Source organism: Polyodon spathula, chromosome 2 (genome assembly GCF_017654505.1).
Source record: "Polyodon spathula isolate WHYD16114869_AA chromosome 2, ASM1765450v1, whole genome shotgun sequence".
Classification (NCBI taxonomy): domain Eukaryota; kingdom Metazoa; phylum Chordata; class Actinopteri; order Acipenseriformes; family Polyodontidae; genus Polyodon; species Polyodon spathula.
In genome coordinates this window covers 106,970,060-106,985,406 of record NC_054535.1, presented here as the reverse complement: position 1 = coordinate 106,985,406, position 15,347 = coordinate 106,970,060, and the positions used below count along the sequence as shown (strand labels likewise).

Here is a 15,347-nt window from a genome sequence, read left to right as displayed (position 1 = left end):
ACCTCTTGGGTTTTTGTTGCTCCCAGCTCACCGGGGTGCTGGAGCAGCAGAGCAGCGTGGGGGGAGGAGGGTGTCGGAGGAGGTGTCACAGCGAGCCCTTTGTACAGGTTGAGTCTGTTCGTGGCAGAGGAGTGCTGTCTCCTGCAGATATACAGGCCTCATGAGGCCCCTACTGGACCAGACCTCTTTGCTCTCCTGCAGAGTAAAGCCAGGCTGAGGGAGCTGTTGGCAGATTTGTATACATCTTGCAGACTGCCCTACATAAATGTTCCAGTCCTCAGAATATCTACTTTTATTTTAGCTTATTAAGGTACTGTATTGCCTTGAATGTGTTGATGTTATAAGGTAGTGGAAGGAATTTGTAGAAGTGAAAATCACATTATAATCATTCAAGAAATCAATCAAAGAAAGCGGTCGCACCATGGTAAATGAAGATAGAGACCTCCAGATACATTACTCTGACTAATCCATGCAGTTAATTACATATTCTGGGTTAATTGTTTCTTTATTATTATTATTACTATTGTTATATTTATGTACCGGTAATTCTTCTGTATGTATTTTCAACCATGTCCTTGCTGCAGGGTGTAAATGTAGTTTGCAAGACATCGCTCATCGAATCTCAACAGAAAGATTTTAAGAAAAGCACTTGTTTCCTGTATGATGGTAAGCAATTGTATTATTTGCTTGCTGCTGCTTGGATAGTTTTGAATCTCTGTGACTTAATGTAAAGGAGAAAGAGCCTCTGCCTCTGGTGTCATATTAATGGTATTGATAATAAGAAAGCTTGTGTCATCACCCTCTGAATGTAAGCAGCTGGAAGCATGCAGCAGTTTGTAAAGGAGTGTGGAAGGATACACATTTGTTTATTGAAATGTGTTTTCTTGCCAGGGCTTTTTCAGTTCAGGAGGTATTTCTGGTGTTTAATAAAACGTCGCGGTGGCAGGCAGCCTGTGCGTGTTTGTGCAGTTGTGCTTGGAAGAGAGCCCTAGCGGTTAGGGGGTGAGGGAACATGTTAAGCCTGGAGTATGGGAGATAAAGTGACACTCCAGCACTCCAACCCCAGGGTTCTTGCTTAACTCTCCTCACATTAACACTTACTGCACTGGACGTAAACAAAATATATATGCACACCATGGACTTAGGACAGAGGGAAGCCGTCACTTCTCCACACAGTGAGTGGTGAGGGTATGAAATGGACTACCTAGTCATTGTTGTTGAGGCAAAATGACTTGGATCCTTTAAGACCCAACTTGATAATGTTTTGAGATCAATCTGCTCCTAGGAACCGGAGGAGCGTAGGTGTGCCGAGTGCCCTGCTCTCATTCGTAAATGGTTTTATGTTCTTATGTATACACTAACTAGACGCTTATTCTCAAAGAAGCAGCACAATCTGCTGACTGACCTGCTCAATGATTAATAAATAAATAAACTTTCATAAATTGTTACAATGCTAAAACAGTGCTCCCCATTTAGTAAGCAATACACAGCACAGTGAAATAAAACATTCAAGTAACAAACCCCAAACAAAACAAGTGGAGTACTAATTCAGTGGGACTGGGTTTGTCTTTAGTGGAGATACCAGCAGAAACTCCAAGCAAACACAACAGTGCTACAGGAGGAAGATTAAAACATTCATATTAGAAACATGAAAGGATGTTGTTGTTAATATTGAACAGTGTTAGCAATCAGGGCCTGTGTATACTATTCAGTAATAGGGTCAGTTCCCCCATTTGATACATTATGTGCCCTGTGCTTCACTTTGGGACTCTGGGGTGATAGTGCTCAAGCAGACTATCTCTGCTGATTCCAGTTTACTGCATTGCCCTGTTTTATGAGTGTTCAAAGTGCAGTGCTTAGAGTATTGCTCACAGAATACTTTACCAACATGCAGTCCTTGGTATGTATCCTTGAGAAGCTTCATAGAAATGTCCTTGGGATTTGATTCCGTACCCCAACGTCCTTTGATTCCGTACCCCACACTGAACCCCTGTCAACTGGAAATGCCACTGATTCCAGGCAGCGTCTGCGCCCTGACTTAATTTAATAGATTGAACAATTCAATCTTTAGTGTAAAGAAGTGTCTCCTATCGTCTATCCTAGTTCTGGAACCCAACACATCTGGAGTGCTCCAGTCTAGAACTAACAAACTGTCTTACAGTGTATAGATTCTAAAACACAACAGAGTTATTGGTGGAAAAAAAACATTCTGCACAGGACATGTGTGCACTGGTGGTTAGCTTTGGATTTCACTATTGGCCACCTCATGCATGACACGTCATCTGTCAGGGAATCGCTTGCAGAATGCTTTAAATAAGGCTGGCTGCAATGTGAAAACTCTTTTGTTTTATTTTTTGGCTACTCTCTGGAATAGATCCTCGAGGGACAGACCCACGCGGAAGTGTTGGCACAGCAGTAGATTTCTCAGGTGTATTCTTTCCAGAGAAGAAAAGGAGGGGAGCTGATAATTTAGGACTCTAATGCTCATTATTAGTAATAACAAAAACACAAACATATCTTGTTAGCATAACAACTTAAGTTACTTCAAATTTTTCTGCAGATCATTTAATTTCCATATTTTTTTCACTGTGTTTTAATGTTTTTGCATTCTCTCTCTCTCTCTCTCTCTCTCTCTCTCTCTCTCTCTCTCTCTCTCTCTCTCTCTCTCTCTCTCTCTCTCTCTCTCTCTCTCTGTAGTGTTTATGAAGACTTTGCATTGACTCTCACTATATTTTTATTTATTATTCCTAACTGGAGTCAAACAAAACTCCACACAGGGTGAAAGTCAACAACAAACAAAATATTTGGGCACTTTTAGTTTGTTTTAAAAAAACAACAAAAATATCTGTTTAAAACTGTTTTTTTTTTTTTTTTTTTTTTTTTTTTTTTTTTTTTTAAGGCAAATTTTAACAGGTCCACACTATCATTATGTAAGGGTGTGTGCACACACACACACACACACACACACACACACACACACACACACACACACACACACACACACACACACACACACACACACACACACACACACACACACACACACACACACACACACACACACACACACACACACACACACACACACACACACACACACACACACACACACACACACACATACACACATCTCCACAACTGAAATGTTTCTTTGATTCCCAGGACTGTTATTGCCTTGAAACAACAGTGTAAAAAAAACAAAAAACAAGGATAATTACAATCGTAAATTCGGCCCATTGAATCCTGATAATAACCCTGACATTGTCTTTTCAGAGTGGAGCTGTAGTTAATGAATTGAAAGCCTGGCCTCTGATAGAACTGGACCGAACAGCAGGCTGGTTTTAACTTGCTTGCACTCCTCCTGAAGGCACACAGAGGCTGGAAAGCCACAGATAAATGGATTAGAACAAGAAAGAAACACATGCAAATGTAATTCTTTCAATTACTGTCAAATCTTCCCGAGACATGTATTAGTTACACTGATGCTGTAACTAATAGCTGCTTTCACACCCAGTTTCCGATCTTGACTAGGGCCCACATGCTTGTGACACTGCATTGGCCTCGGTGCTCCCGCTGGGTTAAGAGAAGAAAACTGGCTGTGTTTAGTTCAGCAACCACTAACGGTCAGAGACGATGCGCTGGGCCCTCGTCCTCAGGGTAACTTGGTAACATCCATTGTTTAGGATTGGCAGGTGAAAAATGCGAGTGGCTTGACAGAGGGGAGGAAGGTCACCCTTGTAAAGTGGGTTCCAGCAGTGAGGCAGCATTTGAATTAGGGATTTCAATCTGGGTAGAACAGGAGTAAAGGAATTGAAAAAAAGGTGGCCTTCAGGTTTTTGAAAATGTTACTAAAATGCAGTATTACATGTAATTAAGCATGCCCCTTATCAAAAAGCACTGCTGAGGTTTACATGTGTGTACTGTCTTGGTCCACTGACACAGCACAAGCAGTACAAGTAAGCAGTGTCTTTGAAACTCAGCAGTGTACGTGTCCCTGCCCTTGCCCTTAGTATCGAAGAGTACTGAGGAATGTAGTGGGTGCCTGGCGGCTCTCCCAGTAAAGGTACTATTGCAGAGAGAGCAGGGTGACTCATGTGATCAGGAGCTTTCGGGTTCGAATACTGGTGTGGTCAGGTTTCCGATCTTGACTTGGGAGACACAGAGAGCACTGCATTGGATTTTGCCCTCCCGTAGGTTTGGGAGGACAGTCGTCGGGGGGTCGTACACTTCATAATGCTTCAGTGACCCACTAGTGGAGACTTGCCTCTTGGTTCAGTAGCTCTGTAATATTAATTGCTCAGATTGGATGGGTGAATGAGGCAATAACAAAGAAAAAAGAGGAATATGGTACAGTATAAATGCAGAGCTCTTCACTGCTTTAAAATGGCATTTGACACAATGTCCTCTTAACGATTCCTTTGTTCAAGGAAACAGTTCTGTTCTAGGAATGGAATGTTCTAACGTTAGAAGGAGGCTCTTTAGATGGACTATATTTCCTTAATTGCAAATGCAGTGCTGCACAGTGCCTTGTTACAACAGTGAGGTAATGGGAGACACTTCTTGCTAGAACACGAAATTGGCCTAATAAGCTGTGAGGCAGGTTCATCTTGAACCTGTCAGTAAAATGTTTTATTTGCACAGTAATTTAATCTGTAGCAGGCAAACATTCCCAGTGAATCACCTGTGAACTAACACGCTAATGCCTGCCATTGCAAACGAATGCAGTGCTTCAGGTTTGTAATCTACTGAGACCCTGCTCCGGTGGACCGATATTCACATATTCAAACCCAGTGGGTCCTTATCTGATTTCACATTGTCTTCCTCTTTCTGTCTTTAGGGCCCTTTTCACTTACGATGGAACCACCAACAAACTCAAACTCTCAGACTCAGGAGGTAAGATTTGCAGTGACAAAGTTCAGGAGATGATTATAATAATATTATAACTATGAGTAATATAATATTATTAACATTAGTATTCGTATATGCTAGCCTCTTTAGCAGTGGTTCCTATGTATTCAGTAAGCCTCTTCTACCTGTACTATCTACTCCCCCCTATCCAGACAACCCCGTTTATGTGTCTCCCCATACCCACTTCCTATTTACATTATTCACGTGCATATGCAGACACTACTCACTTTGTGCTTGTGAACTCTATCTAGAAACAATATATAGGGATCCCAGGAGCAATGTTTATGAAGAGCAATGTTTCTAAACTTTATTAAAAGTATAGAAATTACACAAGAGCAGTACAAAGGAACACAGGGGCTGTCTGCCACCACTTAGAACAAACTTACTCTTAATCAACTACGGGAAATGTCAACAGGAAGAAAAAGAGGGTCATATTTATTTAAGTGCGAGACTGTGCAACACAACCAGATCTGCTATGAATTCACGGGATAGTTGAATTGCTCGGGGTGTACCCTTCAATGCAATGGTGCAATGCCTGTTCTTCTTTCTCGCTCTCTCTTCACTAGCTGGTGGCGTGGCGGAGCTGGCAGGGAAGCTCCACAGCAGTCGGCCGCTCTACGGATTCTGTCGTGTGGAGGCTCCGGGTTCGGGACAGCCCCGGCTCGTCATGATCATCTGGGTGAGTGACTGTCCGGAGGTTCACACAGACTGGGCCCTGCTCACAAAACTCCAGACTGCCCATTCAGTACAGCTTGATATCACTATGTAAAAACAATTTTTGTTTCTGGGTAGTAAGTGTTATTTCCTAATTGCTTATGCCTGTATTTACAGTATAATCATAAATCTCGAAAAACTACTCACTTCTAAATCTTTTGTAGTCATTTTTGTATTACTTTAGTATAAATACATGCTAATTTGGATTCATATGTTGTTTTTTTCTGACTTTATGTGAATGAAAAGATACACATTTGCCCATTTTCCCATTGGAAATAGTGATATTTTGAAATATCACTGTCCTGGTCACAAAAGCAAAGTTTGTGGGGAATAATAGCCATTTTCTATACTTTTGAGGCATAAGCAATTAGGAAATAACACTTACTTCCTAGGAACAAAAAAAAAAAATAGTTTCACTATGTATTCATCAGACTTTTCTTTGCAATTTAACAAAGTAATTTCAGATTTCTGCAGCTATGGGATACCAGTGTGTGTTGGTTCATATTATTGTAGTACATTTGTTAAAATATGAATATTTTACCATTTTACCAATGCTACCATGTGCCCTAAGCTCAAAACCATTGCATTGCTATTGGAGATCACTCTAAGGGAATAGTTACGAGGTGAGAAAATAGACTGATTACAAGAGCCAGCATGTCTTAACTTTTCAAGCATTCATGTTGTCAAAGTTAATAAACGAGCTGTGTTCGTGAGTAAGCTATGTAAAATATTCAAGACCATCAAACTGGTGACCCTTGCAGCAAGCCCCTGGCCAGTCCCCCGTCTCCCCCCCGTCCTGAGCCATTAACTGCAGGAGCAGCTGGATCGTATTTGGAGATTTCTGGTTGGGGATATTTTTGGGAGTGGATCGCTATTGCCATGACGACTGAATCTTGTCAGGGGTCAGAGGTCACATCTGGAGCATGTCAGACATGGGCTGAGAATTCACCCAGAGTCCCGCCGACTCAGTTGTTGAACACATCCTGTTTGTTCAGCATCTGGCTCCCATACACATATATACACAGACAGGCATGCACAAACAGACAGGCATACCTGCACAAATACAGACACTCATACATACACACACACACATACATACACAGACAGGCATGCACAAACAGACAGGCATACCTGCACAAATACAGACACTCATACATACACACACACACATACACAGACAGGCATGCACAAACAGACAGGCATACCTGCACAAATACAGACACTCATACATACACACACACACATACACAGACAGGCATGCACACAGACAGACAGGCATACCTGCACAAATACAGACACTCATACATACACACACACACATACACAGACAGGCATGCACACAGACAGACAGGCATACCTGCACAAATACAGACACTCATACATACACACACACACACATACACAGACAGGCATGCACAAACAGACAGGCATACCTGCACAAATACAGACACTCATACATACACACACACATACACAGACAGGCATGCACACAGACAGACAGGCATACCTGCACAAATACAGACACTCATACATACACACACACACATACACAGACAGGCATGCACAAACAGACAGGCATACCTGCACAAATACAGACACTCATACATACACACACACACATACACAGACAGGCATGCACAAACAGACAGGCATACCTGCACAAATACAGACACTCATACATACACACACACACATACACAGACAGGCATGCACACAGACAGACAGGCATACCTGCACAAATACAGACACTCATACATACACACACACACATACACAGACAGGCATGCACACAGACAGACAGGCATACCTGCACAAATACAGACACTCATACATACACACACACACATACACAGACAGGCATGCACAAACAGACAGGCATACCTGCACAAATACAGACACTCATACATACACACACACACACATACACAGACAGGCATGCACAAACAGACAGGCATACCTGCACAAATACAGACACTCATACATACACACACACACATACACAGACAGGCATGCACAAACAGACAGGCATACCTGCACAAATACAGACACTCATACATACACACACACACATACACAGACAGGCATGCACACAGACAGACAGGCATACCTGCACAAATACAGACACTCATACATACACACACACACATACACAGACAGGCATGCACACAGACAGACAGGCATACCTGCACAAATACAGACACTCATACATACACACACACATACACAGACAGGCATGCACACAGACAGACAGGCATACCTGCACAAATACAGACACTCATACATACACACACACACATACACAGACAGGCATGCACAAACAGACAGGCATACCTGCACAAATACAGACACTCATACATACACACACACACATACACAGACAGGCATGCACAAACAGACAGGCATACCTGCACAAATACAGACACTCATACATACACACACACACATACACAGACAGGCATGCACAAACAGACAGGCATACCTGCACAAATACAGACACTCATACATACACACACACACATACACAGACAGGCATGCACACAGACAGACAGGCATACACACACACAAACACAGACACGCATACACACACTCACGCATACACATACACGCTCAGACACACACACACTAACAAACATATGCAAATGCATGCAGTCATACACACACATATGCTTACTGCACACATGCCCTTTTCACAAAACCTGAAGGACTGTTATTTTTCAGCTACTAGGAACTGGACAGGCACGGATGGGTGGCAAGGCCTCCTTTCATTCATACATTTTCTTGTCTTCTTGTTCTTATCTCTGCACCTGAATCCAGTATATTTGGCCGGGGGTAATTCTGAGTGAGACCATGACAGGACAGAGAGAGGTTTCGCACCCCAGACTGGGTTTCATCTGCAGGGAGCAGTATAGTTTGGGAGAGCTCAGCAACAGCAGCAGCAGCACCTATTGTCATACCAGAACCGAATCAACACATGTATCCCACGGGGATCTGGGAGATATGTCCTAATGTCAAACATCTGTACACATGCTGTCTAGCAATGGGAAGCATTGCACAGAAACACACTCCTCCATTGGGATATGCTGTGTCTGCATCCCAAGCAACACACTCTTTTACAGTTGCAATGTACACTTGTAAATGTACTTTAACAGTAGGAAGATGCTTACATTTTAGTAACAAAGGAATGGTATACAGTAGTGTACAGTAGAGGATTTTTCTTGTTAAAAATATTATTGGTCCCCTACATAATGCAGTCAAATGGTGGATTCATTGAGGTATGATACTCCTATAGCCTTTCGTTGCTATAAGACCATACAGACAAGGTAAACGACAGAAGAAATGGCTGATAATAAGCATATTTACTGCTATGAGAAACTGGTAAACTGCCTTTTATTATTCTTGCTTGAAATCTTGAAATTAGGTTTTTTCTCCCTTTTCGAAGTTTAGCTTTCTTTACTTTTCATTTTTTTAACCTAAACGTCCACCTCAATGTCCAGCAGTCTTGGATGGTGTCAAGTCAATGTAGTGCCCTGTAATGGAGCTTTCTGATTGGTAGATAGAAGGTCTGATGTTTCTTATATGCTCTCAAAATACCAGCAATTTTCAGGGCTGCGAACAAGCTGTTATTCAGGGACTCCTATCTGGCTGCAAACAGGACATTCCGGAACGATGTCCTAATGTCCTATAGTCCTCTGCACGCATTTCATAAACTCTGGAAATAGATTTGTATCTTTGTGTACGAAGCTCACTAAATGCATTGTTATAAAGTAATAGAGTATGTTTCATGATCACTTATGCATCTTTGAAAACCATAGAGGCAGGCAGCGACTTGCAAACCCAAGAGCTAGCGTCTCGCCATTTCCACCTGAAAGCAGTGCAGTTATTGTTTTGCATATTCTCCTGCATCTTGACCGCTTTCACCGCCTCTTCAGTTTGATTCATGAAGCAACTCCTGCTCAGATACTGCTGTTGTTTTTTATTCACAATGCTGAGCACAGTAGTTACAGATCAGACAAGCAACAACAGATTAAGGTTAGACCCTGCTCTTTAATATCCATTCTTATGTTTGTTACAGTCACATTGTTATCTATGTTTGAGAACCGCTTAACTGATGAAACATGCTTATGAGAGCTTCCCTCTCTGTCTGTATGTATGTTAAACAATATAAATCTATCTAGAAACGCGCTTATCCGAGTTTGATGAAACTAGGTTTGTACATTCACCGGCACATTATCAGAAATATTCAATCACCTGTGTTTAGAATTCAGGTACTTTTTCTTTGATTGTTTTATTTATACCTTTTCAACAAATGTGACTTTATATTGATTATTGTAAAGGAAAACATGCCTTTTTAAAACTATATATTTGGTTTGTTAGTTTTGTGGCTTCTGCAAACACATACTGGTGCACTGGTTTGCATCGTGCAATAGACTGCCTGTGGGATGCAAAAGTCTACATTTGACAATATTCAAATCCCTTTACCTGCTTTCCTTATAGTCTGTCGCTTCTTTGAACAAGATGCACCACACCTCTGCAAATAAGCAGATAAGCATCAGCAGGTTTGTATGTGGTGTTTTTCCTTCATTGTTTTACTCAGCCTGAAGCAGGCCTTTCGTGAGCTAGGAGTTACAGCATTTTTGTACTGTCTTGAAAGAAATGTATGTATTGATGCACATCACAATTACATTTTTAGATCCCGTATCTCTTCAGAAGTGCAGTTTGGTGAAACATTGTACAGACATTAGTAACATGAAGCTGTTCCTCATGCTGTGCTGGGAGGGTTGGTCCCATGCTTGTCTCATGGATATACTATGCATTTACCATAGTTTACCTGGTTTGCCATATTTATTAATACAGTATGTTTTACCTCACTATCTGTGAAGCTTACTTATACTTTACAGTACCACACTTTCACTTTGCTATGCTTTTCTAAGGGTGTACAAGCTTGTTATGATAAACAATAAAGGCCTGTATGTTTCATTGTGTTGCAGGTGGGAGAGGGTGTGGAGGAGCCCAGGAAGACAGTGTGTGCCGGTCACGTCCCAGCCATCAAGAACTTCTTCAAGGTACAGTAGGGGTGCTGCTGAAAGGGATGGGAGCTAACCCTCCCCTGGCCAACCGGGCACAGCCAGAGCTTGCTGTTTCCCGAATGAACACCTCTCTATTCCTTTACTATACATTTCTGTTGATGTCTACACCAATGCATCTTACGATAGATATTAAAGCTCATAACTAAGTTACTGTTTAGCACAGCTGAATTTCTCACTAAATAGTGAGAAGCTTGTGTAGCTAAGAGACGTCATGTTTGACACTACCGCTGTAGTTCTCTGAAGCTGTTACCATGGTGATTTTAGTGTTACTCCACTTGTGATGACATTGTTGTGGCTGGTGAGAACTGCTGTTCCTCAGTGAGCTGTTTGAGTCTCACTGTTCCTTACAAGAGTTTCCCACAGTAAAAGCACAGCAAAGTTTGATAAAGCACAGTTAAAACAGTTAAGCATTGTACATCCCAGGGAAGTGGAGTAAATCATATTAAAAAAAAAGCATGGGGGGAAAACTGCACAAAGCACAAGGTTGTTTTTCCGATCCTCCCACAGGTCATTCAATCACAGCTGACAGCACAAGAAAACAGAGCGGACATCACAACTGACATTACACTGATGGAACTGCCCACTGAGTCTGTTAAAAACAAACTGCAGCTCCTTGCAGCACAGACTGCTTTAGAAATGAAATGTTTTAAGCATTGGGCTTGTTAAAAATGCAGCTGCTTTCTCTTCCCAAAGGCTTCTTTAAAACTAGCTTTTACAGCATCGATCCCATATACAAGTGTATAGTGTACTGTCGCAGACCATGGTAACTGACCAGCAAGTGTAATACTGTATAGTAGGTGCATGGTGAAACGCACCAATGTGTAATAAGTGTGGGAAAAGTTTGTCAAACTGTGGGGGTTCCCAGAGTGGCTCATCCGGTAAAGGCACTACAGTGTGGTGTGCAGGCTGGGTCATACTGTCGTGGGAGAGCAGGTCCGTGTCCTGGCTGTGCACCCATCTCCACTGGAGACTCCACTGTGTTGCAATAGTTCAGGCATTCCTGTGGTTAAAGGAGACAAATTATCAGGGACTGTTTCTCCTCATGCTGCAAAGTGCTCTGTGACCTGCAGCTGGTCTTTGTACTCCAGGGGCCACGAGAGGCGATTGTCTTGACCTTCATCTTACTCTAAAATTCCCGGGATACCATTGTGATAAATAGCTTTAAGGGATATCAAAGAATGTAATCTCTGTTCAGTAGCTGTGTTGGCATCTCATTTTGATTCTCAATTTCGTCTGCCGGTCACCGATGCTCGCTTGAATGCCGATTACAGGAATAGAAACACAGCGTCCGCATTGTTGCAGGTGGGAGCGTTGATTTGAATAAAGAGTTACGAGCAGAAAGCAATGTCTGCTTGTCTTGAGCAACACCACAGCGTTGCCGAGGATAATGTGTTAAATATATTGGGTTTCATTCCACAGCTGATTTATGACCCAGGATGTGTGAATAAAAAACAGGATACAGCAGTTACAGTATCACCTTTGTTGTAAACACTAGTTGGCGCCAAGTCACACTGTAAACCTGTAGTGTAGCTCTTAGCTTTCATTCTTTGAAATATTTCAAACCAGCTGGCAGTCTGGGAATGCCATGCATTGTTCCGGCCTTGCCGACAGCATTTGCGGTAGAGATGAGTTTGCAATAAAACAGGAAAACGTGACACAAATCGGCTCTCGCCACAGCCTTCCAACAATAAACAAGCTGGGAAGTTTAAAATGCTCTTTATCACTCATTTGAAAGCATGGAAGGAAACTGCATTCCTTTGAGTTGGACAGGGAGGAGTGGGGGGTCTGATCTGTACTGCTGTATCGGCAATGAACTCTCTGTCTTAATGAGCTGAGAGTCGACATGTGAGGGAGGCCTTAAAAAGAAAACAGCATCCCGCAGGAATCACAGTCACAACAGCAGATTACACTCAGCCACGCTAATGGTCTCTAAATACTATTTTTAGTTCCTAGAAATAGTGATTACGATCTTAGAGCAGCCGCACGACTTTGCACAATCATGTTAGTCATGTGAGAATCGAGGATCGAGGTTTTACCAAAGGACTGTGAATTAGGGGAACACTTAAAGGGTTTTAAAGGAGCTCTATCGATTATTGCAAGAGATTGAGGGAAACAGAAGTACAGTGAAATCATGTTTCCGCTCCTTCATTCTGACCACAGTCAATGAAAGAGTATGTTTTGTGTTTATTGAACGGTAAAGGCAGTGCAATTTTGATAAGTGTGCAGCTGATTAAATGACCTGTATTTCACTGTATTTCATTCAAATACCAAATGAACACAGAAACAACTAAAGGAAGACTGTTAAAGCTGAACATGTTGCACCTAAATCAGATGGGATAACATTGTCTGATTTATATTGTAATTATAGCATTATTACAACAATGAATATTGGCTTAAGGCTCTATTTTGAGGAGTTTTATTTCATAGCTCAAACTTCCATTACAAGGAAAGGTCTCCGCTGTTCTGTTAAGAAGGCTTAACGAAAGGTATTAAAGCAGGCTTTACACTGTCATGACTCAATAAAAATGTTTCTTTTAACAAAGAAAAACAATATGTCCACTTAGCTTACTTCACTTCAGTGTGAGTAACATCTTGTGATTGCTTTGACTTCTATGGCAATACTGCTTTGCTTTAAAAAAGTTTCCACAGACATCCTTCAAGTGGAAGACATGTCTGAGTGCGCCAGTCTGACGGTGTCAGTGTTGAGTGAAGAATTCCATTTGCTTTGTTTTCAGCAGCATTGTTCTGAAACATCGCTGAGACTTGTCAGGTTTGTCTTACAGTGGCGCTGTATGTTTACAAGTGAACTGCCTGGACAGTTCCCATTCGTAGCACTTGAAGAGCTGCTTCCAGGGGCTCTGTGATCGAGTTGAGGAAGATGACAAATTCCTCCCTCCTTTCCTCCTGTGAATGGGGGGCCCCACTAGGCCAAGTTAGGATGTGTCTACAGAGCAGTGAAAAACAGAAATGTTACGCTAAAATTCTAATAGCACCGCATATATCACCTTAAAGTGCCATAGCCTAGTTCATGACTTTACTTTTACAATAACTGTTAATATAAAGTGGCGTCATTACCTTTTAACAGGTGTGTAACAATAATGAGGCCTCCTGGTCTTTTAAAGGGATTTGTTTCTTATGTGAAAGTCCTTTTCCAAGCAAAGTAACCGTGTAAGTGATCCAGTGTGCTGGTGGGAGGAGGGGGGCCATGCTTAGCCTCTGCCCCCCACAATACTAACACCGGCTGTGGAAGTCGCATGCCAGCAGCTGACATGCAGAGGAATTGCCATGAATATGAGACTGGAAATGAAAGGGTAATAGAATCAAGCTGAATTAAACTTTACTCTGCTTTTGCTGGGTTAAATAAACTATAAACTAAGGGTCAGGGTAAGCACTTTTTTAAAAGTCTTCTGGTATGGAGCTCTATGTCTAAGCAAACACATTTGTTACACCAGAGTGTAATCATTATCCTATTCCTCTCCACCCCATCTGCCCTGGTTAATGTAAGAGATGCAGTGGTATTTCATACATCGACCTGGGGCTGCAGGGGGAGAGGTTCATGGGTTAATCCATGCACACACTAACTTGCTCTTGCAGTTTTTTTCTTGATTTGGCATCAGAAAATTCTATCTCAGGAGGTCAGTTTAGTCAATATGATATTAGCCTGTTTGGGCAGCTGTCAGTTGAATATCCAGTGCGCTGAAACCATAAAGACGGATTTGTAAAGTTTATCAACTGTTTAAATAGCATACCTGTTTTTTTGCAGTTTTCCCATGGCTATACTATGCATTTACCAGTTTCCCTGCCATGTTTATTAATGTGTTTACCATACCTCCACATTCTTTACAGTGCTCTTACCTATGCTTTACCACGCTTTATTACACTGAGGGAGATGCTGTTTTTCAGCAGTGATTCTGTTCTCTGGGAGTTGTTATTTTTTCAGCTGCCATCTCTATTTAAACACTATAATTTATTACGACTGAAAACCTCACAGCTAGAGAATGTCCCCTTAGGGGAGCATTTAACACACCCAGGGCGTCACTAATTTGTCCAAATATGGTGCGATTTACCAGATACTTTATCTCATCATGCAAGCAGCTGTACATATCTTTTTGTAGTTTGGGTTACCTGGAGCACAGTGGGAATTAAAAAATCGTATCAGGATTACGCTAACAAAAGATTGATTGGCAGGCGCACTAGAAAAAACAACTTGTTGTTTGCATTCCCTTTTGTGTGTGTTTACAGGTGTGCATCAACAACACAATCTTTACAGGTTAAAATGTTTTATAGTGATCCCAGAGTGGCTATCCTGGTAAAGGCATGGCCTTGTGGTGTGCAGGGAAAGTCAAACAGTCAGAGGAGTGCAGGTTTGTGTCCTGTTGACGACATTCGCTGTGTCCTACACCGAACGTTACTTTTTGTCTGTGCTCCCGGGGGGTGGGGAAGCAAAATCACCAGGGACTGTTTGTGCTTCTCACCCTACTGGTGCCTGTTGAGCTTGGGCAGACGCCTGCAGGAAGCTCGATGACATCTCCTGGCTGTAAAGAGGCAGTAAGCTTGGTGGTGTGACCGGAGGAACCACCAACCTTCATTTCTCCTTAACTGCTGTGGGGTGGGCATGAAGAAGAAGAAGAAGAAGAA

The 15,347-nt window shown here is 42.1% G+C and overlaps 1 protein-coding gene across 3 annotated transcripts in view; it reads left to right on the top strand.

Annotated features, from left to right (window-relative positions):
- The window catches only part of LOC121306874 (drebrin-like), a 63,444-nt gene that overhangs the window by 18,984 nt on the left and 29,113 nt on the right, over positions 1-15,347 (top strand). For 2 of the 3 annotated variants that reach the window (XM_041238867.1, XM_041238860.1), the window contains exons 2-4: positions 4,838-4,893; positions 5,475-5,587; positions 10,611-10,685. In XM_041238867.1, the coding sequence (XP_041094801.1) occupies positions 4,838-4,893; positions 5,475-5,587; positions 10,611-10,685 (244 nt within the window). Of the gene's footprint in view, positions 1-3,273; positions 3,430-4,837; positions 4,894-5,474; positions 5,588-10,610; positions 10,686-15,347 lie in introns of all 3 variants that reach the window. The other variant, XM_041238874.1, reaches the window with a different exon arrangement.